The 23,321-nt window shown below is 45.7% G+C and overlaps 1 protein-coding gene across 2 annotated transcripts in view; it reads right to left on the bottom strand.

The window, feature by feature from the left end:
- Window positions 1-23,321, bottom strand: part of CHN2 (chimerin 2) — a 325,963-nt gene that overhangs the window by 98,857 nt on the left and 203,785 nt on the right. For both annotated transcript variants that reach the window (XM_067746621.1, XM_067746620.1), the window contains exon 6: window positions 21,358-21,643. In XM_067746621.1, the coding sequence (XP_067602722.1) occupies window positions 21,358-21,643 (286 nt within the window). The remainder of the gene's footprint in view (window positions 1-21,357; window positions 21,644-23,321) is intronic.

Here is a 23,321-nt window from a genome sequence, read left to right as displayed (position 1 = left end):
CCAAAGCACAGTCAGGTAAATACCATACTATGTGGGGACAATACAATAAGGCCCAGCATGCAGCTCTGTCAGTCTTGGTTACTGTAAAGTAAAATCCTCCAGGAATAGGCCTCCAGAGGCCAGGGAGGGAAAGTAGAGGAGGGAAGCTGGCTGGTTGACCAAACCGTAGTAAACCGCGAAGCATCTGCCCCATGGAGGGGGTGGTCTACTAACTTTCAGTAGATTTATTGCTATAGGAGGCTGTGAACCTCGGACTACTAGATATTCTGATTTTTTTAAAAAGAACCTGGAAATGTAGGTTTGTTTGTAAAATCTCCAAAGTTAAAAATTTTTATAAACAATGTGCAAACCAGTCAAAACACGTCTGTCAGCCAGATGTGGCCTGTGGATTGCCAATTCATGGAGAAATTCTACGTATGCTGCTGATTCCTTACAGAGGCATTGGTGACAATCAACTGAGTAGAGGGAGCGTTGACGTCCCCTTGGGAGAGGGTCACAGAGAGTGAGATCTCACATAACTACGACACGGGAAATGAAGGGCAAATGCCATCTCATTGGTCTCCCTCAATGTCGAAATCACTGCTGAAGAGGTCTTGGCTTTGTGGGAACCAAACGCCTGCCAAGAAGACTCCGGGGAGGCAGATGCTAAAGCCTGCGAGACCAAGGGCTTTGCCTGTGTTTGTTTACCACTGTGTCCCCAGAATCTCAAAGGAAGTCCAGCAAATGGAAGGTACTCAATAAGTATATGTTAACAGAATGTGGGCAGTTGCACGGAACTAATTTAAAACCTGTATCTGCAGAAGGACAACATGTGTGATAGCCTTTTTCACCCACGGACACCAAAAAACAATTGCTCCTTCAGGATATTCTGTACAACCCTAAATGGCTTACTTTGAACAGAACCTTCAGTGCTAAAAAATGGAACTATAACCACATGACACTTTTCTTTTTTTTTTTTTTGCCTTAAAGAAATGATGTCTATAGTAGAAAATTCAGCAGCTTCCTGTTGTCCCCAAGTAGCACAGCAGGGGTGGGAGGCAAGAGAATGGTCCCTCCCATGTAGCTACAAAGATGTGTCACCAAGAGATGGCCAGCAGGGAGAGACCTGAGGGTTGAACCAAGAAGCAGGTAGCTGCAAATGGGGCGTGGACCACAAACCAGGGAGTGGACAGAACACGGGGTCTCAGTGGATGCTGGCACAGAGAGGTGACAACTCCTAAGGTCCCGCGGAAAGGAGATGTAATCCCAGGAAGAAGAGGGGAAGAGGGGAAGAGGCGAAGAGGGGAGAAGGAATCCCTGAACTGGCAAAGGCTAAGGTATCACTATTAGGCAGCATGGAAGCTTGAGATGGAAATTAAATTCAATTAAAAAGAAGATAGAGTGATTATTCTCCACCTCCAGTGTGTAGCCTGAGATTTCATACTCCCTGTAAGATTGTCATGGGTCCAGTTCCCTGGGAAGCAGACTCCAAGGTGAGCATAAGGTACAGGAAGTTTACTGGGGGAGCACTCTCTCAGGATCAGTACCTACGGAGGAGGAAAGGAAGCAGGACTGGGCAGGGGAGATGCTTGCTGCCACGATGAAGCCTCGACAAAGGCTTCACCTGATCCCGGGAGTTCTGAAGCCGGGCTGGTCCTTCACGGTTGTCCTGAACTGGGGCAAGGAGCTGAGCTTTTATGCCTCAGTGTTACCTGGTCATTTGATGTGGACTACCCCCGAGAAAGACTATGTGGCTGTGGACAAAAGCCCCTTTCTTCAGCCTTCTGCCAGCAGCCCACCCAGGGCTGGGGGAATGAGCCTGTCAGTCCTGTGGGGCCCAAGGGCGGTGCATTATAGTGCCCATCAATTACCAAGTGAGATAACTCTGTACAGTGTGGCCATCCCTGAAGTGGTGCATAATAGGCATGAAATAAATGTCAGTATCACTGCCCTCTTCTCTCCATTCTGAGTGCTGAAGTTCTGTGATTCGGGGAACACAGGCACTCCCTTGGAGCTCCCATTTCAGTCGCAGGGTCTTTTCCATAATGTTTCATGTAATACTCTGATAGTTGGGGCCGTGTATGGACAGACCAAATTCAAGAACATGGCCTGGAGCAGACTGAAGGAGGAAGTGGAATTAACAAGGCAAGTATGTAAAAAGGACCATAACAGTGCAAGTTACAATGCAGACCCCCGAATGTGGACACTTTTCCTCTATTTTCCATTTCCTTTGGTCCCAGTTTTTCCAAGGTGTGTTCTCAGAACATCAGTCTGGAGGGATGCTCGGCACTGAAAGGGCTCGACGGGCAAATACGCTGGGAATCACTCATACTCTAATCCCTCGTGAAGATTCTTACACGACCCTACTGAGAAGTCCTGCACAAAAGAAACCTGTTTATCTTGGTAAAACACACATTTATCTGACCACAGGTAATGGCCTTAACATCTCATGGAAACACTACAAGATTCCAAAGGGTTTATGTGTATAAAGCAAGCAATTTACTAATGCGTTTGGTTTTTCTAAATAAATATTCCTTTTTGAAAACATCAGTAACTACGTGACCCTCTTGGTTTGTTTGTTTTTTTTTTAATCTATGGAGGAAAATCTCAGCTGAGGCTATTTCTCTAGAAATGAAGAGACAGTCACGTTATAGCAACAGCCAGAGAGGCAGGCTATTAGACATGGAAACAGCTTTAAAATTTGACCTTAACCCCGTAGGAGATATCACTCATTTAAGGACTTCATTTTTCACTAAGATTCTGAAACTGCCTTCTAAAAACCAGCAGTATACCAGTGGCTGGAATTTATAGCTCACCTGGTAGGCGGCAGCTGCTGTCCCAGAATATACTTCACACACACCGTGGTACTTAAGAAGATGCTCAGGCTGAAAGAGGATAAATGATGTGCCCCAGGCCATGGGGACAGAGCTGACCAAAGAGTAGTGTGGTTCCTCAGCCCCTGCTCTGAACTGCCCCTCTTCACCATTCTTTCAGAAACGGATCAATAACAGCAAGGAAGGGCTAAAATCATGCTTAAAATAAAACTAATAAACATATCCCCAAAGAGAGAGTCACTTAAAAAATCGTCACTTGGGAAACTAACACAAATAGTCATATGAACTCTGACCTTTAATACTTGCTGACTTAAACAAAATTGAGTATAGATATTTCAAAGGAGAACTCTATACATTGTTCTGTAACAATAGGGAATCTTAAGTCCATATGTGGAGTAAGTATATACCCCTATTCAGTAGTCCCCAAACATTTGACTGAAAGTTCTGTGTTCTGCTTGTCTGACACTGTTTTAGTTGAAAAAGCTGTCAACTTTCCCAAAGTACTTCAGGTCTTCCCCTCCTGAAAGACAGATCAGAAGGCCGGCTGGTTTTCAAACAGCTGTGTTCTTTTTGAAGTGGCCATGACAAGGACTAGGGCTGCTCTCATACAAACCAGGGGCCACAAGTCGGACTCACCCCCTTGGGTGACCTTCCCCAGCACCTTCCCAGGGCATCCGCTGCGCAGGCAAGTACCTGCCTTCATAGGTGTTTGCACATATGCTTACCGTATACACCTCCGAGCTTTCTCCGCAACCCATTTTTGATTTTATGGCTCATCTTCTCTGAGCTAAGAAGTCTCTGCCAAAATAAGTCACTGGGCCACCCCTCACTTTGGAGGAAATAAAGCTGCGGAAGGCCTGGTCACTAGGAGCTTCTGTTGTCCCAGCAGTCCCTTCTCTTATGTGTGCTTAGGGCGGTGGGAGCACGCGTACATGAAACCCAGTTATTTGAAACCAATGGCCTCAACTTCCTCTATGCACAAAACCTCTTACCAGCTCTGCCATGACTTTCGCTTCCTTCCAGAGCCTTCTCTCTGGTGACCTGTCTCAGAGGCAGTAAAACAGCCCAGAGGCAGGAAAGCAGGGGAGCCTGTCCTCGAATAGACTGAGGATCTCCTGAACCGCCCGGCGGCGCGGACTTGGCTGTGGACCAGCTTTAGTGACTGAGGCAGAGTGATTACTATGCGAGAGAAAGGAACCTGGCTGACCTTCGCTGAAAGGACAAGAAAGATGTGGGATCCATCTGCTTCTCTAGATTGAATGTTAACCTGGTAGTAGGTTCAGAACATTGTGCTGGGTAGAGACTGGGGGTGATTATTTCAAACTATCTGGCTAACAATTAACAAACAAACCCTCGAGGTGTCTGCCCCTGAAAGCTGATTTTACACACACACACACACACACACACACACACACACACACACGGTGTAATAGTTGCCAGTTAGGGAGTTTGGAATTGACAAAAAAACAAAAAAAAATTGTAAATCACTATATTGTACACCTGTAACTTATATGGTATTGTACATCAACTATACATCAGTAAAAAAGAAAGTGAAACATAAATAAGTAAAAAGAACTGCCACCTAGTGCCAAACCTATACTATTACTCTGATAAATCATCCTGTGTGGCCCTTCAGATTCAGGACTTCAGTCCACCAGCGTCCTTGTTGTAGACTTATTAATGAATATTCATGATGTGCTGAGTATGTGCAGAGCAAGTACTACTGTGTTATACTCACCAGGGTTCAAAGGCACTCATATTAAATAGATATTAGGGACTTCCCTGGTGGCGCAGTGGTTAAGAATCCGCCTGCTAATGCGGGGGACATGGGGTCGAGCCCTGGTCTGGGAAGATCCCACATGCTGTGGAGCAACTAAGCCCATGTACCACAACTACTGAGCCTGCGCTCTAGAGCCCGTGAGCCACAACTACTGAGCCCATGTGCCACAACTACTGAAGCCCGTGTGCCTAGAGCCCATGCTCCGCAAGAGAAGTCACTGCAATGAGAAGCCTGCGCACCTCAATGAAGAGTAGCCCCTGCTCACTGCAACTAGACAAAGCCCCTGCGCAGCAATGAAGACCCAATGCAGCCAAAAATAAATAAATAAAATAAATAAATTCATTAAAAAAATAGATATTAGTTTGAGCCACATGAAATTGCCTTTTTTGTAGTTAAAAAACTATCAAATATCAACAGTTTCATATGGCTCAGGCTAAATCATTTCTAGGTTCTCTACCTAATGGATTTTCCTCTAGTTCCAAAAGTTACAGGAAGAACGTTTCACAGACAATGAGCAACTTGGAAAATTCCTTCTTTCTGTCATCCCTCCTTCCTCCTTTTCCTTTCATCTCTCAGCAAACACTGATTGACTGTCTTGTAAGAAGAGTCCCTTGGCTGCTAGTCCTGTAACGGCGCAGAGCTAAGTAAGGTGCTGCCCTTGACCATGAATGTTCCTAACTAGCAGGGAGACCAGCCTGAAACAACTTACAGCAGTGCACAACCCGGCTCTCAAGAAGGTGCAGGTGGGACAGATTGGGGGTTGGGGAGCAAGGCAGGAAAGGGGGGCTCAGGAGAGTCCCAAGGAGAGTTCCATAGTCCCTGCCTTGGTTGAGAATTTGCTCTGTGCCAGGCACTGGGTGGTGTCAGAGGGGATGAGGGAAGCCTGGGATCCAGCAGGCTTAAAGACCCAGGGGCTCACTTACTGTGCTTGTGACACTGGCCTATCCTGAGCTAATCACAGAGATGTAGGGGTGCAGATGCCTTAGGAGGGGGAGCATTTCTGGCTGTGGAGCCCACGGTGAGCAGTGACCCGGTTCAGGGGTCACAGTGAAGAGAGAACCAAAGGCTAGCCTTACGGAAGGACACACCATCTGGCAGGCACTGCTCCTGGGGCTGTGCCTGCCATTAACTTAGTCACCAGGCCCAACCCTTCTAGGAGGCGGTTATGATTATTTTCACAGGAGGAAACCGAGACACAGGGAGTATACATGCTTGTCAAGGGCCACACAGCCACTGGCCCCGGAGCCCATGCACTTAACCACTGAACTGCACCCTTTGTGTGAGGAGACGTGCCCTTCAGAGGGCACCGCAGAGAGCTTCCGAAGAGAAGGAAACGTGTCACACAAAAGCAGTGGATAGGGGCTTCCCTGGTGGCTCAGTGGTTGAGAGTCCACCTGCCGATGCAGGGGACACGGGTTCGTGCCCCGGTCCGTGAAGATCCCATGTGCCGTGGAGCGGCTGGGTCCGTGAGCCATGGCCGCTGAGCCTGCGCGTCCAGAGCCTGTTCTCCGCAGCAGGAGAGGCCACAACAGTGAGAGGCCCGCGTACCGCAAAAAAAAAAAAAGAGCAGTGGATATTCAGAGAACACCTAAGATGTTCCTTGCTGGCATCAATTCATCTTTCTAGAACTTACATCTCTGGAAACTCCTCAAGCTTTCAGGTATAAAGTCCAAACGTCTCAGCCTGCTTTACATGGCCCTTCTCCAGCTCACCTAACTCATCAGCCTCCCTTCCCCTACCTGGCTCTCTTGTCTGCCGAGGGCCTTCCTCTTTACAACCCTGTCACTAGGCTCTGCCCACTGTCCTCCCTTTTCTATTTTATTTATTTATTTTTGGCTGCATTGGGTCTTTGTTGCTGCAGGCAGGCTTTCTCTAGTTGTGGCGAGCGGGGTCTACTCTTTGTTGAGGTGCGCAGGCTTCTCATTACGATGGCTTCTCTTGTTGCAGAGCACGGGCTCTAGGCGCGCAGGCTTCAGTAGTTGTGGAACGCGGGTTCAGTACTTGTGGCTCACGGGCTCTAGAGCGCAGGCTCAGTAGTTGTGGCGCACGGGCTTAGCTGCCCCGTGGCATGTGGGATCTTCCCAGACCAGGGCTCGACCCCGTGTCCCCAGCATTGGCAGGCAGATTCTTAACCACTGCGCCACCAGGGAAGCCCCATGTCTTACCTTTTCTAGAAGATCCTTCTCTACCAGGCATGGGCCTCTTTCCTTTGTGACTCCATTAGAGCTCTTGACAACAGAAAACAGAAACTCTACCCAAATCGGCACTAGGAAAAAAAAGCTCAAAAGATCCACTTAAGAAAGGAAGAGCCTCTTCCTTATTTTTTTAGCAAAGACCCAGGGGCTCACTTACTGTGCTTGTGACACGGGCCTATCCTGAGCTAGTCACTGTAATTGGCCAGCCTTGAGAAGAACAGTGCTTGACACAGATTAGGTATACAATGGATATTTACTTGTTATTAATTACTGATAGTTAAGAATGAATGAATGAACTCTCCAGTGCAGTGTGCTAAGTGCAAACAGAGTTAGATCTAAGTGACAGTGAGGTGGCCAAAGGAAGGCATGTCCAGGAAGGCTTGGGTGAGGTTACGGAAGACTTTGTAGGTCAGAAAATGCCTGAGCCTGATCTACAAAGATAGGTAGAGTCCCTTACATCAGGGCAGAGGGCTGGCCGAGAGGAGAGGGGGACCACTGCAGAGAGCTGGAGGAGGCTGGGTAAAGGCTGAGGGGCATGAAGCCAGCTGGTGTGCTTAGGAAATGGTAATGGTTCATATGTGCTGGCCTCTTGGACACAGCTCGGGACAGGAAGTGGATAAGGGCAAAGAGATGTGTGCATGTGTGTGCAGGGTGACAGGGCAAGGGGACAAGGTCATCAAAGTCCCTGTATATAACTCCAAGAAGGTTACTCTCAAGTAGTCAGGAGCTCTTGAAGGGGCTTCCATGTCAAGTCAGCCAGGGGTTGGGTTCCAGTTCACCTGTCAGCTGGGTGGTCATGAATAAGTTACTTCAATCACCCCAATTCCTCCCTCCCAGAGCTACTGTGAGGACGGAACACGCAAAGCGCCCCCTCCAGCACCTGCTGCATGACAGATGCTCAATAAATGCTAGTGTTCCTTTTCTTGTCACCTGGTTGATTTTTACACTTAATTTACTGGAGGAAGAAAAAATCCAGTACATTAAAAACTCTGTGTATATCATTTTACAATCCCAGAGTTCAACCAGTGTTTCAAAGCTGGGGGAACTGGGTCATGCGTTACTTCCAGACATTCATGAGGGTAACTATGGCTTCAATTTCCTCTCGTCCCTATTTATTTCATCATGATGTGAAGATGTGGGATGCAGGCTTGCTGCTGAAGCATGTATCTCATACTTGTCACTTTGGGATTTCGGGGAGGTCCACATACAGAGCTTGACAATATTGCCGAATCCCTTTAAAATTCATATAGCTCCAGGCTAAAGATACACAGAGGGATTTTCGAACAGAAATCACAGAGGCAGGCGTATTTGTCTGTAATGAACGACTTGTCTTCTTAAGGAACTCCCTCAGCCAGGCGTATTTCTTCCTAAGAACCAATTAGTCAAGAGCGGCTGATGACTAGAATCACGCCACAGAGAGACAGGAGGACTGACATTTGAAGAGGGAAACAATTCCCAATATAATGCTTTGTTTAGCAGCTTTCAAATTAGACACAAAGCAAGTTAATTTACTTTGTCAGTGTGTAGAGTAGAAAGGACAGCAGCTTTGAAGTCAACCAAGCCACGTTCTAATTAATAGTTCTTAGTGATACAACCTGCAAGTTGCTAGTTCTATGACCCTAGGCCATCCCTGGGCCTCCCCACGCCTAGGGTGTTGTTGGTTTTTTTATTTTTTTGCTATTTTACTGATAAAGCATAGGAACTCAAAACTTAAAGATTGTTATGAAGCTGAATGAAATAATGTAACTTTATAATGGATTAAAAACTATGCCATGCTTGATAAATGTAAAGTTTTTTGGTAACTATAAATGTCCTATAATCATTCAAGATTAAAAATATTAGAATTATTTTATATCCTGAATTGTTCTACATGGAATTTATGTAAACAGTGATAAACTATAACTAGCCCCACTCTGTTAAGTGCATGCTGGGACATCGATCGCTCACCATTCTGCAGCTTATTTCTAACTCTCAACATGAGCAGTAAAGGAGGATCTGTGGCACATGACAGTGATTTGACTTCTTAATAATTATTTTAAGCCACCAAGTCACATGAGAGCAATAAAAGTTGCATTTTTAAACTTTAACTTATTCTTCTGAAGGCTAGACACCATTAGCGACATAAATGGGGACTAGGTACAAAGTGAATTACTAGCTTTGTGGAGACTTCAAAGTGATTATCTATAAAGAGAGACACACCCAATCGGGACGTTTACAAACTATTGTCATAAAATCCAGCCAGACATTTCATTATTGAGGAACGAGTAATGCCAGTTCTGCAACCTGTTCCAGAGGCAACAGACACAAATCACCTAAGCTGTAGCTTTGACAATCTCACATCCATTAATAACAATGGAAATTATTCAGAAAAACTAAGCATGTGCCGCAACTAAGAAGTCCACATGCTGCAACTAAAAAAAAAAAAAAACAAAAAAAACATGCATGCTACAACTAAGACCTGGTGCAGCCTAAGTAAATAAATAAAGTGTTTTAAAAAATAAATCAAGACTACAGATTGGAACTTTGACCTTTCTTTCCTCAGGGTCTGCACGTTTCCAATTCATATCCTCTGTTTTACTGATAATCTGGGAGGTCTCGTGTTCAACAGAGGCTCTCTGGGCAGATCCAATACTGCAGATGGGGCTATGTTTCTCCTCATTCTGTTAAAAACAATTTCCTGGCAAAATCAAGAGCAGATAAAAGTCTGGTTTATCAGAGTTCACTAGGACTCTTTAACCGATTGCCATAATCTTATGTAAGTGCATGTCATTATTAAGAAATCTACAAACCCACTTCTTCAGAGCTGCGGGCAAGAGATGGAGAGATGTACTCCGGAGGTGGCTTTGGGGTTATCTCTCAGTCTGCCTGGTAATCCAGGCACCCCATTCCTACCCATTTCAGTAAACACTAGATGTCCCTTTTTCTGATTTGACGTTACCATGTAAAAGAGGGATAGTGAGGGTGATTTGATTAAAATGAAAATGGACCCTGAATGTGACTAGTGAGCTTTCTCCATAATGGTGACAAGCAGTGAGTGCAGGATGAAAGTGTGGAGGACAGGGGATGGGGGTGGTGTGAGTTAGAGCTCTTCTGGTTGTAAAGACGCAGACACCTAAACTCAACACAGACATTCCCGTTGCCCGGCTCAAGAGCTAAGCAGGAATGACTTGGTAACCACTGAAACAGGCAGCAGAGCACAGCGGGCCCCAGAGGCAGCTCAGACTGAGTCCTCGGGACTCAGTTTCTTTCCTTCCACTTCCAGGCTACACTTTCTCAGACTCTATGTGGTAGCTAGAAGGCTTTAGCCACCCAGACTCTGCTTCCTGTTGGATCCAGCCCAGCAGAAAAAGGGCAGAAGGGCCTTCTTCCAGGAATTCACAGTGCAAGGCTATTGGTTTCATGGGTTCTGATGACCGCATGCCAACCCTTGAACCAACCACAGTGGCCATGGACATGTGACCCCTTGGATCAGCCTTGAACCACCAGTCCACCTCTGGGAGCAAAGAAGGACATAAACTGAGAAGGACATAAACTGAGTGGCTCTGGGTGCCATTTCCAATAGAGGGTGCATGGCTCTAGGTGGCAAAAATGACAGCGACTCACTGTGGGGTGGAGGTGGGAAGAGTGGTAAGTCCTGATGAGACAGACGCAAAGCTGGTGGAAGGAGAGGCACTGGAAGAGTAAGAAAGAGGCCGACACCCTGTGCCAGGCCAAGGAAAGAAAATAATGGGATCCCTAAAATGGTGTCTTGTCCTGCCGGAGCTCATTGTCACCATGTCACCTTGAGCTCTGGGTCTCAGCTTCTCATCTGTACAGGGAAGGGAATAAGAGCAGGTCGGTGGCTCTTTGTTGGAATATGCATCAGAATTACCTGGAAAGCTGTTTTCAAATGACAGAGGCCCCAGAATCAGTGCTGTTGCCCACCCCCAGGGACAACCATTGGGAAGAACTCTGAGTCCATAATCAGGGCAACCCCTGCGGTCTCCAAAGGTGGACGGCAGTCCCAGGCGACAGAATCATTTACCTCCCACAGTCAAAGGTGATAAAAGTGGCATAATAACTCCTCCCAAACACCTCCCTGGAGACGTACAGACATAAACTTTAAAAGGTGTGCTTTCTGTCCATCAAACGTCTGCCTAGAGCAGCAGTTCTCCAAGTGTGGTCCACCACCCCAAGATCCTCTCAGAGAGTCCGTAATGTCAAAACTATTTTTATCAATTGCCTTTTCCAACCCATTGACGTTGTAAGTAACCTTTAAGAAACTACAATTTGTTAAGCTTTGTTCTATTATTAAAAAAATTTAAAAATTCAAATTTACCTAAAAAGTCTATAAAAACATTCTTCCTTTTCCCAATGACTTATCTGTTTGAGGCCAGAGCTTTTTCCTACACTTCAAAGGAAATAATATATCACCACAGATTGAATACAGAAGCAGGAGTGAGAATCCAGGTGTTGTCTATTAAGCCAGACACTTAAGAGATTTACAAAATGTAAAACAACGCCAATATTCTCACTAATTTTTTTTTGTTTTGGAGAATGGAGTTATTTTTCACAAAAATATATTATTTACACGAATACATAATGACTTTATTACTGTTATGTTCAAAAGAATTAAATGTTTTCTCAGTTTTACTTTCTAATGCAGTAAATATCAGTAGATATAACTCACATAAACAAAAGCTCTTTGGGATCCCCAGGAATTTGAAAGAGTATAAAAGGGCCCCGAGGCCAAAAAATTTGAGTGACCCAGGACGAGAATTTCAGTGAATCAAGTCATTGGGACCATTTTTATACCTAAACGCCCCAAGCTGGAGGAACTGCCCACCTGCTTACACAAAGAATGAGCCCGAACCACATAACAGACACCCCCTAGCCACTGCATAGCCTGATCTGTGCTATAAAACCTGAGGAAATGGGGACGATTCAGTGGATTCTTGGCCGAACATTTGTTCTTGCTCATTACTCCCCCATCTGTTAAGTGTGGTCCTTTGAGATTGCAGTCAGCATGTAACTTCTTTCAGCCACTAGATGGCACTGCCTGCATAGAAAATACTTCAGCAAGGGGTGCATCGCGCTGTTTTCCAGAGATTTTTGATGGGGATGAATGAGGAAAGTTTGTTTGGACCATCTTATTCTGACACACACTGAATGTATTAGGATAACTTTCCTTTTTGTTCCTGTAAAGCTCTAACCTTGAGACCACTGATAGCAGGGTACTGGTAAAAAAGAGAAGCTTTCTGATAAAGATAAATCTGGTGTATAGAACAACCTAACTTGTTTCTAGTTATTCCTCCATAGCATGGGTTCTCAGCTTTACCTGCATATCAGAATCACCCAGAGAATATAAACACCAGATGCTCTGCCCTTATCCCAAGTAGTTAAATCTGTTTTCTGGCGGTGTGGCCCAGGCACTGGTATTTTTGAAGACTCCCCGGTGGGCAGGTAAGGTTGAGAATCCTAGTCCTATAAACTTTGTCATTAAGAAAACCACCCACCAGCCCGTAAAGAAGAGATACTGACTTTTTTTTGTCTCTTCATTAAATTCTCTTAATCCTACTACATTTAACTTCCCCCATCATTTAAATTTTAGCCAATAATCTGGGGAAAGGACCCAGGAAAAAAGGAGCAAAGCAAACCTTTGAACCAACTCAGGTAACCAGAACCACCAGAGTTTACTCTCTTAAGAATGTTTACGTGGAGAACTTTCTGTGTGGAGGTAAAGGTGAGAAAGAATGCCAGTGCCTAAATTAGGACATAAAAGAGTCTCAGGGGGCTTCCCTGGTGGCGCAGTGGTTGAAAGTCCGCCTGCCGATGCAGGGGACTTGGGTTCGTGCCCCGGTCCGGGAGGATCCCACATGCCGCGGAGCGGCTGGGCCCGTGAGCCGTGGCCGCTGAGCCTGCGCGTCCGGAGCCTGTGCTCCGCAACGGGAGAGGCCACAGCAGTGAGAGGCCCACGTACCGTAAAAAAAAAAAAGTCTCAGAAATATAAGAGGCGTTAGAGAAAGAGGGACAGGAGTCCTTAAAAGAAAATGCTCCCAAGTATCTGACAACCTTTACTTCCCCAACTGACCTTTCATCTAACCAGGGGCTGAGAATTTTAGAATCACCTGGGGAACCTTAAAAACAGATGCTTGAGCTTCACCAGTAGAGGCTTTGATTTAGTAAGTCAGGAGGGGTTAACATGTGTCTTTCTTTAAAAAGCTCCTAGGGTGACTCTAACCCGAAGCCGGTTTGAGGACCACTGACCAAGCCAAATCAGCTCTTTTCCACACTGCATGATGAATTCCACACCCTTAGGGGATTCTGATTTAAATAACTCTTGGTAAAACCTGGTTTCATGAGCAAATGTAATCTGAGCTCAAATCCATTCTTATAGCATTATATCGCATTCCACTTTATGACACCGTGTGTGTGAGTAGGAAGATGGATGATCAGAGTCATTACTGTACCTGTCACTTTTTTTTTTTTTTTTTTGCGGTCCGCGGGCCTCTCACTGTTGTGGCCTCTCCCGTTGCAGAGCACAGGTTCCGGACGCGCAGGCTCAGCGGCCATGGCTCACGGGCCCAGCCGCTCCGTGGCATGTGGGATCTTCCCGGACCGGGGCACGAACCCGTGTCCGCTGCATCGGCAGGCGGACTCTCAACCACTGCGCCACCAGTGAAGCCCTGTACCTGTCACTTTTACTAGCTAAATTATGCTCATCTTCATTTATCCTTTCTCCTGAGAAAAGACTGGTTATGTCAGTTACATATTATTTCCAAGAGACCTCCTGCGGAACAAATCTACAGGTTCTCCAGACCCTGTAATGTGACTGTGTCTTTTTCAGCCCCTGGACGCTTTCTATGTGAACAATGCAGGCTCCTCCTTTGGCAAATGGATGCAGCATCTCTGCTCGGGGAAGGGCAATGGGCGACACCATGCTTGAATTCACTGTCCTGAATGAAGTTACAAAGTCTCTCCACCCTCTAGGACCAAGACCCCTTCCATAACGGCACAGTGGTGGAGCCCACCCACAAAAAGGCCTGCCTCGTCATCTTGCATTAATGCCAATCGTGGCTTCTGAATCTGGTGACTGACCGTTCTACACGAATTAGAACAAGGCTAACACACTTTTATTCTATTTGTTCCTTGCATTGGTTATTCTCTGCCACATCCCATCCCCCCAATTCATTCCCTCCTCGCCTATGGTGGGGAGACTGACTCCTATGGACTGTAACCCTGGCTCCCTTGTCCTCTGGCTGCTGGCTGGATTTGTCCAATGGGAGATGCAGGCAAGAGATCAAAGGGTGGGAGGAGAGAGAAGCTGAGATATTTCTTCCCCTGCCCCTTCCCACTTGAGTGGCGCAGCACCTAAGGGTTGCACCCTTGCTTGACCATGAAGGTCTCTATGAGAGTCCCCTCCTGTGGGAGTTCCCTTTTTATGTGAGCTCCCTACCTACAGAAGCCCTTCTCCTGCAGTCTCCCCCTTCTGTGGCAGCCCCCTCCTCTCCCCTCCAGCTCTCATAAGACCCCAGAAACCCAGTGCCTTCCCATAGTCCCTTCAGCACTGGGGAGGTAACAGCTCCCACCATCACCAGTCCCTCGGAAAGATTCCTTGTTAATCAAATTCTCTTCAAAATCCCAGTGAATGTGTCTTCTATTTCTTGCTGGGCCCTGACTGCTGGGATACCTTTAAGACTAACTGCAACCTGAATTCATTTTTCACTTTTCAATCATTCACACAGGAGTCCTGGACATATAACTTGTGCTCCTCAAAGATCTTTTAACTTTAAGAGAACTTCTAAGTGGCCAGTTGCTTTAAAGCATTTTTTTCTATCCAAGCCTCTGTGACCTCTAGATGTCTCTGAAATACTCCAGACAAACGAGCTGGACGCCTTAGTCTCCTGTTGTGTAAAACAAAGGGGATGCACAGGATGGTCTCCAAGACCCTCCTCCTCCAGGCTCTAGCTTCTCAGGATGCCACAGCAGGTCAGAGTTTAGCCCAGGGGTGGAAGGAGATGCCCTGAGAGAAAATGGTGGGAGATACTGATGCGCCATCTTGGTGTATTCGAGATACGCTGCTCCTTAGGGTGAGTGTGAACCAATCTGTTCCCTTTTGAAAATTATCCATCTGTTTATTCAACAGTGTTTACTCTGTTGAGTCCTTCATGGGTTGGGCTTTAGAGTTAAGATGTAAACCAAGCAGTGACCTGGGCCTCCAACTGGTCAACCTCTAGAGGAAGAGAGGAGCATCTAAACCAGGGGTTCTCAAACTTGGGTGTGCACCGGAGCCACCTGGAGGCTTGGTCACACGGCAGCTGGCAGGTGCCGCCCCAGAGGTCCTGACCCAGTAGTGCTGGGGTCGGGGCCCAGCAGGTGAATTTCTAATCAGTCTCTTGGGGAATGTGATGCTGCCAGTCACTGAGGGAGACACTGAGAACCATTGATTTCAATAATTACCTAAGACACACAGCATGTCAAATTATCTTAAAGATTATGTGCAAAACATAAGGTTAAAAAAACGATACAAATGAACTTACTTACAAAACAGAAACAGATTCACAAACATAGAAAACAAACTTATGGTTACAAAAGGGGAAGGGGAGAGGGGTAAATTAGGAGTTTGGGATTAACAGACACACTATTATATATAAAATGGAAAAACAAGGAACTACTATATGGCACAGGGAACTATAGTCAGTACCTTGTAATAACCTATAATGGAAAAGAATCTGAAAAAGAATATATATATTTGAATCACTTTGCAGTACACCTGAAGCTAACACAACATTGTAAATCAACTATACTTCAATAAAAAGTTTTTTGTTGTGAAAGTGGTGAGATAGTGGTGAGATGAGATCAATCCTTTAGAGTCGGTGAGGGAGGGTGGGTCCCAGCAGGTTTTATTAGGGAGGCTGTGCTTGTCTCTAAAGGGTGAACAGAAAGCTGAAGATAACAGGAGAGGGAAGGCATGTCAGACAGGGCACAGAGGGAGGGGAGGCGAGGGGCACAGGAACATCTGTAGACCACAGGAAGGCGAGGGAGGCCAGCCTCTGGAGACAGGCTGGGAAAGGCGGGGCCGGACTGCAGTGGGCATCGTCTGGCCCACCATCGACCCCGGGCATCGCTGTGGCTCTCACCTTCCGGCAGTCCGACAGCATGTGTCCTCACCATGATCTCTCACTCCCTGCCCTTGGGCACCCACCTGGTTCTCTGCAGGCACAGCCTGGTGTTTAAGGGACTTAACAGCTCACAAGCACCCCTCAGCCAACAGAGGTCAGGGGGTGGTGGGCAAATACCACCCCCCTTTCAGTTCCTCCCAGGAGCAGTTCTACATGGCTCCTTGGAAGGTGCCCAACTCCATAATCTGCATTTCCACTGGCTTCTCTCCTTGTCTGTTTCACTCTCCCTCCTGCTCCCTGGCTGCCATCCCAAATTACCAAGGCACCCAGCCCTTGCCTCAGGCTCTGCATCCAGGGGAGCCTGGGCTTAGATGGGCTGCAAATGTCCTGCTGAGGAATCTGAACTCTGTCCTGTAGACAAAGCCAATCAGATGGTTTCCAGGATGAAAACAACAGCAAGAGCAACACTCTGATGAGTGAAAAGTCACCAAGGGGCACCAGCCATTGGGGGTCATCATGGGACTGGTGGGGAGAACCACTCAGGATGAGCTGAATCCACTGTTGAGGCTTCTCAGTAAGTGAGGCCTGGAGATTTGTGCCCTGGGGAGGCGTGGGGGGGCACTTCCTGTTGCTCCAGGAGTATGGAGAAAAATGTAATATGGTATTAGGCAAAGATATCTTGCAGGCCAGCTGATCCCTATGGTGGAAACAGTGAAATAAAAGACGAAAGGTTCACCCTGGACGTAAAGAAAATAATTATTTCTAAAAGAAAATAAATGGTGGGGTGGAGGTTGGAGATCATTCCTCTCTGAAACACTCATCTATACAGGAGGACAGAACCCTTCACTCCAGAAAAGGTCTCTCTCTTGGTTTCACAGCAAGACGAGCAGAAACGAAAAAGGTTTCCTCGCTGCTGTAGGGAAGCAAGAGGAATCTGGGAGCTGGCCTGGGGCGGCTTGAGAAAGGAGAGTGGGGTGGGGTGGAAGGGCATGAAAAATGGGGGGAGGGCTGGACAAAACCCCAGGGGAGCACTGCTGAGGGGTCTATAGGTGGTCAGGGGCCAAGATCAGGGAGGGAGCAACAGTCACCCCATTTCCAGGGACAGTCATGCCGTAGGCTTTATTTGCTGATTTAGTTCTGTGCTAAATTACTATCTTCTAGTCCCCAACCTTCAGCAAAAGGCTTCTAAATACAGACTCCTTGCTAACAATCCAAAGGAGAAATGAAAGAATAAAAAGAGCTATCAGGATGGGGAAGGGGGCCAGTGAGAAGGGATGGGAAAACAGTGTGGGTCCAGAGGGCTGGAACTGTATATGTGTGTGTGTGATACACTGAGTAGAGAAGAGGTTTTACGGAGGGTTTGCTTTAACGTATGTGAATTTAGGACATGATGAATTTTGCTTTCTTATTTAATTTTCTGAATGGGATCCTGCATTTATCATGATTCAAAATTCAAAGAGTATGAAATAGCAGCAGGAGTCTCCTTCCCTCCCTTACATCTTAGACACCCCCGTCCCCTCCACACTGGCAACCCTGATATTAGCTCTTGCATCCTTCAAGGGATGTTCTACGATTTTGCAAGAAAAAAATGTGTAAAATCTTTTTTTCTTGTTTACACAAATGAAACCATACTGCCCATACTATAGTATATTTGGTTTTGCATTTGATAACTCTGGGTAATCTTTTCAAACTGGTCCATATGAGAGCATCCTCATTCTTTTCTGTGGTTGCATAATATTCCTGTACATTGGTGTACCATAATTCATATAAGCAATCCAATCCCCAACTGATGGGCATTTAGGTTGTTTTCTGATGTTTGCTATTATAAAAAATAGTGAAATGAATAATGGTAAACTATAATATATTCTTAAATGTGCTTGTATTGTATCAAGAATATAGATGATTTTTCTCCAGTAAAGCATAAATGCAATTTAATCCAGCAAGCCAAATTTACTTAATAAATGTGCTATTGAAAATATTGTTGTCACATATATTTGATTCAGTTGGGTATCATTCACAAGGCAGTTTAGTTATTAGAGCTATTGATAGCAGTGTATTTTCAAAAGCACATCACGTAAATATTAAGGGATTCTTACTATCAATTGACTTAGGATGGTCAAAAGCAAGAGTGTTTGCTTAAGGCAATAAGGGCAATAAGAACAGAATGAGGTCCAGCTGCTCCATAGATTTAAGAAGCTTTGAACTTGGAGTTAGGAAGTGTGGGTCTGATTCCTCATCCTGCTATTGTGACTTTTTCAATAAAGTGGGGATAATGATTCCTGCCCTATGTACCTGGCAAAGTTGTTCTGAGGATAAAATGGGAAGCTATTTCACATGCGTGAAATCTGTTTACGAACTGCAAATGTCTGAACCAATGTTAAATCCTGTTATTCTTACATTGCTTACAGCACCAGTTTTGGAGGTCAGTAGACAATCCATCTACGGAATAAATTCTGAAATAAGTTTCATAAAAGAAATGACACTGGGGGCTTCCCTGGTGGCGCAGTGTTTGAGAATCTGCCTGCCAATGCAGGGGATATGGGTTCGAGCCCTGGTCTGGGAAGATGCCACATGCGGCGGAGCAACTGGGCCCCTGAGCCACAACTACTGAGCCTGCGCGTCTGGAGCGTGTGCTCCGCAACAAGAGAGGCCGCGACAGTGCGAGGCCCGCACACCGTGATGAGGAGTGGCCCCCGCTTACCACAACTAGAGAAAGCCCTCGCACAGAAACGAAGACCCAACACAGCCAAAAATAAATAAATTAAAAAAAAAAAAAAGAAAGAAATGACACTGGGCATGACCATTTTAATTAAATACATGAAATGGTGGCCCTTATAGATCATAATGTTTTAAAAATCAATTAAAGAATCAGAAAAAAATCAGATCCCTATTGGCTAACAACCACAACATTTTTTTTTTGCACCCTCCCCTCTTCCCACCTCATCTGCAGTTATTAAAATCAAGTTCACTGCTAACCATCTTGACAGGAGGTAAATCTGGAAACAGCTCAAATCTGATGGGGTAGGTAATATCTTTTTGCCAATTTACACTGTTAATATTCTCGGATTTACAGGTAACATAGTCTCTCTGGATTCATTAGGAAATGAGCAATAAAATAAACGGGCGGATGGAGTTTAAGTACTCTGGAAAATGAAATGCTGGGCTGTCTGGATTTGAGAAGTATTAGGAAACCTACCCATTTCACTCATTAAAACCTTCAAGACGTGCCACTACCGACGCAGACAGGTGCCGCGGACATTCTCAGTCAATCCACTCAAGCTTCTGCCACCTCTTTTCTAGTTACTGTCTCCATGGCAGCAGTCCACTGACCTGCCCTTAAGGGAAATGGAATTTCTGGCAAGACTGAGACTTGGTAATTCCACTTGTCAATACAGGTCAGAGAGAAACAGATGGAGGCGTACCAAGTTACTTCACAAATCCAGTAACAAAATGAGCGACCCCTGGCAAATGACCAGACCCAGTATTCGGAGTGTCCTCCAGGAAAGCCAAACACGGCATCATCAGCATCTAAGAAACACGCACCACCAACACCTGTCCATCAAACCTTTCACTGAGTTTGGACTTTCTCTTTCAACATTTTCTTTATTTATCTTTTCCTAAAAAGGTAAAAGTATACTGGGTGGCTCACTCAAAGTGATTATTAATCTGATTATTAATTTCCTCCCAAATTTAATCTTAATAAATAAATACAAAATGATCTACAAGAAAGGACATATTTTGTCGTGTAAATTTCCTTATGGGACTATCATCTAGAAATATCAGTTTCCAGTGACCCAACTTCCCTCGTGGCGGAGGGCAGAAATCGGTGAATGTCAATTCCAACACCCAGGATCTAAACTCTCATCCCAACTACACAAGAGTCACTTCCTACTCACCTCTTTTCCTGGAAATGTTCTAGTGTGTCGCCTGCAGTTGTAACAGATTGCCTTTATGGTGGCATCACTCTCCAATTCAGAAATATAAACACCACTTCAGAGATTTATTTTACAATTCATCCTCTGATTTGTCATGGCTAGGAAGGTCAGCTTCCAGATTTTCTATTCTAAATTACTTTTCAACAGATTTGGCAAACAGAGTAAGGAACGGCTTTTGCCTGGACGGGAACAAACTCTGAAAGTTGGGACCCAAGTTCTCTCTCTCTCTTTTGTTGAAATGTAAACAACCAGAAACCCCACCACTTCCCAAATCAATTATTTGCAAAAGAATAAACAGGTGCTTTGGAGACTCTGGAGTTACAAAAAGAAAATGGCAAATGATTTTTTTCATGAGCCAGCTGCTCATCTGACATGATTCTGAGGAAGGTTCTCCTAGGCTCTAAAGCTTAATTAGCAAATCAATTAAGATCCTCCCCTGTCTGCCAACAGAACCGCCTGCCATCCTCTGCTCTCCTCATTTCAGTGCTTTCTGGTGCATCCCCGTCGCCAAAGCCGGAGCCCAATCAGTCGACCTGAGGTTCCTTTGCTTTCTGCTAACACTGGACAACAGGGGGACGAAGGGGGCCATTCCAGTTTAATTAAGGATTAGTAACCACCAGAAGTAGCAGTGCTCGCCCTGCTTATTGACATCTGCCCCAGTCCAAGCTCGCCTTAGAAGCTGGGCTCAGCACAGACTCAGTGGGGGCTGACTGGCGTGGCTCGCTGTCACTTTCTTTCAGTGGAAAACAGACAGGACCAGGCAAAGCAGATGGTTCCTAAAGAGGCACATCCAAAAAATCTGCTAGCAAACTGCGGTGGTGTCTTTCAAATAAACAGCAGCTTACTGGAGAGGAAAATCAGATCTTCCTCGCCACATCCTGCCATGATGTAACCACCTTGAACATCACCCACTTAGGAGCTTCTAATCCTCGGTGAGGCATAATAACTCCTCCTTTGGGACAAAGGATAGCCTGTCTATCCAAGCCTCCCAGAGACAGCCATCATCACCGCTAATGCTCCCATCTCCGTCAGTAAAATCCGTTATCTAGGTAAAACCACCTTCAAGAGACGGCTGACCTGTGGATCACGCAGGGTCACCCAGTCCTGAGAGAAGGAAATGCAAATACCATGTGTCTGGCCAGCTGGGTGGACTAGAGATGGAGCCAGTAACACCTCAAATGGCAATTAAAAAGCAAGTGACTAGTTTCATCATAAAACATTAAGGGGATTGTCTCTTCCTTTCAAACTCCAAATAAACGCACAGATAATTATCTGTGGAAGTCTCGGCTCTGACCGCATGAGTTGGGGCAAATCATCAAACATTTCTGGACGTCACTGTCCTCATCTGTAAAATGAGGGGGTTGAACTGAAAGATGTCCAAGGTCCCTTTTAGCATGAAAATTCTAAAGTTCTTTCGGTGGAGGTGGGGTGGTCTCCTACAACATACTGGCAAATCACATATAGAATTAATCGTCCGGTTTTTCAGCATAGATTAAAAAAAGAGAGACTGTTTTTGTCCCTCGCGTCGCTTACCTTTTCAACCGCTGTGTGTTCTTCATTTGTGACGCTGGCTTTTCTTGATTCGTTTTTAGACCTGCTTAGCCTCCTGGATACTTTTTCTCTGAGTAAAGTGGCATATCCAATGTGTTCATAGATGGGATTTGTTGTCATTTTGGAAATGTATTCAGACGCTTTTGTTTCTATGTACAGCGTTATCAAGCCATCTGTGACCAGATCGTGAATCGATTCAAACCTCTTCTCACCCACAAAGTGTTTTCCGTCATAGAAGAGCCTGTAGTTCAAGGTCTGGTTTCCAAACCTGCCCATGAGGAAGGAGAAATCACAGTAGTGTTAGAAATCACAGTAGTGTTAGAAATCACAGTAGTGTTAGAAATCACAGTAGTGTTAGAGTGGCAATGGCAGCTAAAACTTCCCAAGTGTACTGAATGCCAGGCACTGGGCTAAGCCCTTGGACATGATTTTCCCCATTAAGTTATCATGGAGACCCGTTGAGACAGGTGCAATTATTATCCCTGTTTGACTGCTGAGGAAACTGAGCCTTGAAAAGATGGGGTACCTGATTGAGGCTACATCCTTGGAAAGAGGCAAAGGTGGGTTTAACCCTAGCCAGTCATATGGCATCATTTGGTCCTAGAAATCACTAAGGCCATTGGGTCATAATCATTCTCATTTGTAAAAGTCAGGGAGTACTGCCTGATTTACAGATATCTTACATAAATTTCTTAATGGGAACTAGCCATGCCCCTCCACCCCCTCCCCTGTACCAGGCAATTACCTCTGCAAGGGAAGCTATCACCACTGGCCTGATGTCCTTTTATTATTACATCTTTAACCACTATCAGTAAAGCACCCCATGCCTCTCACCCCAGTTGGTCCAACAGAAGGGAAACAGGGGAGCTGTGTGGAGCTCCCTGCTTGAACGCCAGAGCCAGCATTCCAGTAACCTAATCATTAGGGTGCTCTCCCTTTAGTTCTGATTGTTCCCTCTTGGCCTTGGTCCTATATCTCACAGCCCCTGCTTGGCTCCCCACTGGGACTGTCAACTCCTGCTGCTGGGATGCTGGGAAGCTGGGAAAATACTTTGCATCTCTAGGGCACTTGCTACTCTTGAAGTGCTTCCCCATAATGACATCACTGAAGATATGCCATCCCCAGTCGCAACCTGGAAAGCATCGACCATTCCACAATCACAGCATCGAGATGGTGGGTTGAACACACCTTTGTGGGCTGACCTGGGAAGTGTTTCTTTCTTTCTTTTTTTTTAATACATTTATTTATTTATTTTCTTATGGCTGCGTCGGGTCTTCGTTGCTGCGCACGGGCTTTCTCTAGTTGAGGCGAGAGGGGGCTACTCTTAGTTGCGTGCGCGGGCTTCTCGTTGCAGAGCACGGGCTCTAGGCACGTGGGCTTCAGTAGTTGTGGCACGTGGGTTCAGTAGTTGTGGCTTGCGGGCTCTAGAGCATGGTGTCCCCTGCATTGGCAGGCAGACTCCCAACAACTCTGCCACCAGGGAAGGCCCTGGGAAGTGTTTCATTGATACCATTTCTTCCATGGAGAAAGAGCTTCCCAATTCCAAACAGTTCACGAATGAACTTTTGGAAGACAATCCAATTCTGAAATTGAAAACCTTCACCAAACCTTATAGGATTGCCATGAGGATCAAAGGACATAAAATATTTGATCCAGGTTAGGAAGGTGCAGTAAATGCAATGCCTTTTGGGTGCTGTGATTTTTATTTTCTTTTATTTTTTGTTTAACATCTTTATTGGAGTATAATTGCTTTACAATGGTGTGTGAGTTTCTGCTTTATAACAAAGTGAATCAGCTATACATATACATATATCCCCATATCTCCTCCCTCTTGCGTCTCCCTCTCACCCTCCCTATCCCACCCCCTAGGTGGTCACAAAGCACCGAGCTGATCTCCCTGTGCTATGTGGTTGCTTCCCACTAGCTATTTTACATTTGATGGTGTA

This window comes from Pseudorca crassidens, chromosome 8, assembly GCF_039906515.1.
Source record: "Pseudorca crassidens isolate mPseCra1 chromosome 8, mPseCra1.hap1, whole genome shotgun sequence".
NCBI lineage: Eukaryota > Metazoa > Chordata > Mammalia > Artiodactyla > Delphinidae > Pseudorca > Pseudorca crassidens.
Note: the sequence above shows the minus strand (reverse complement) of the source record. Positions and strands in the feature narration are given on the sequence as shown.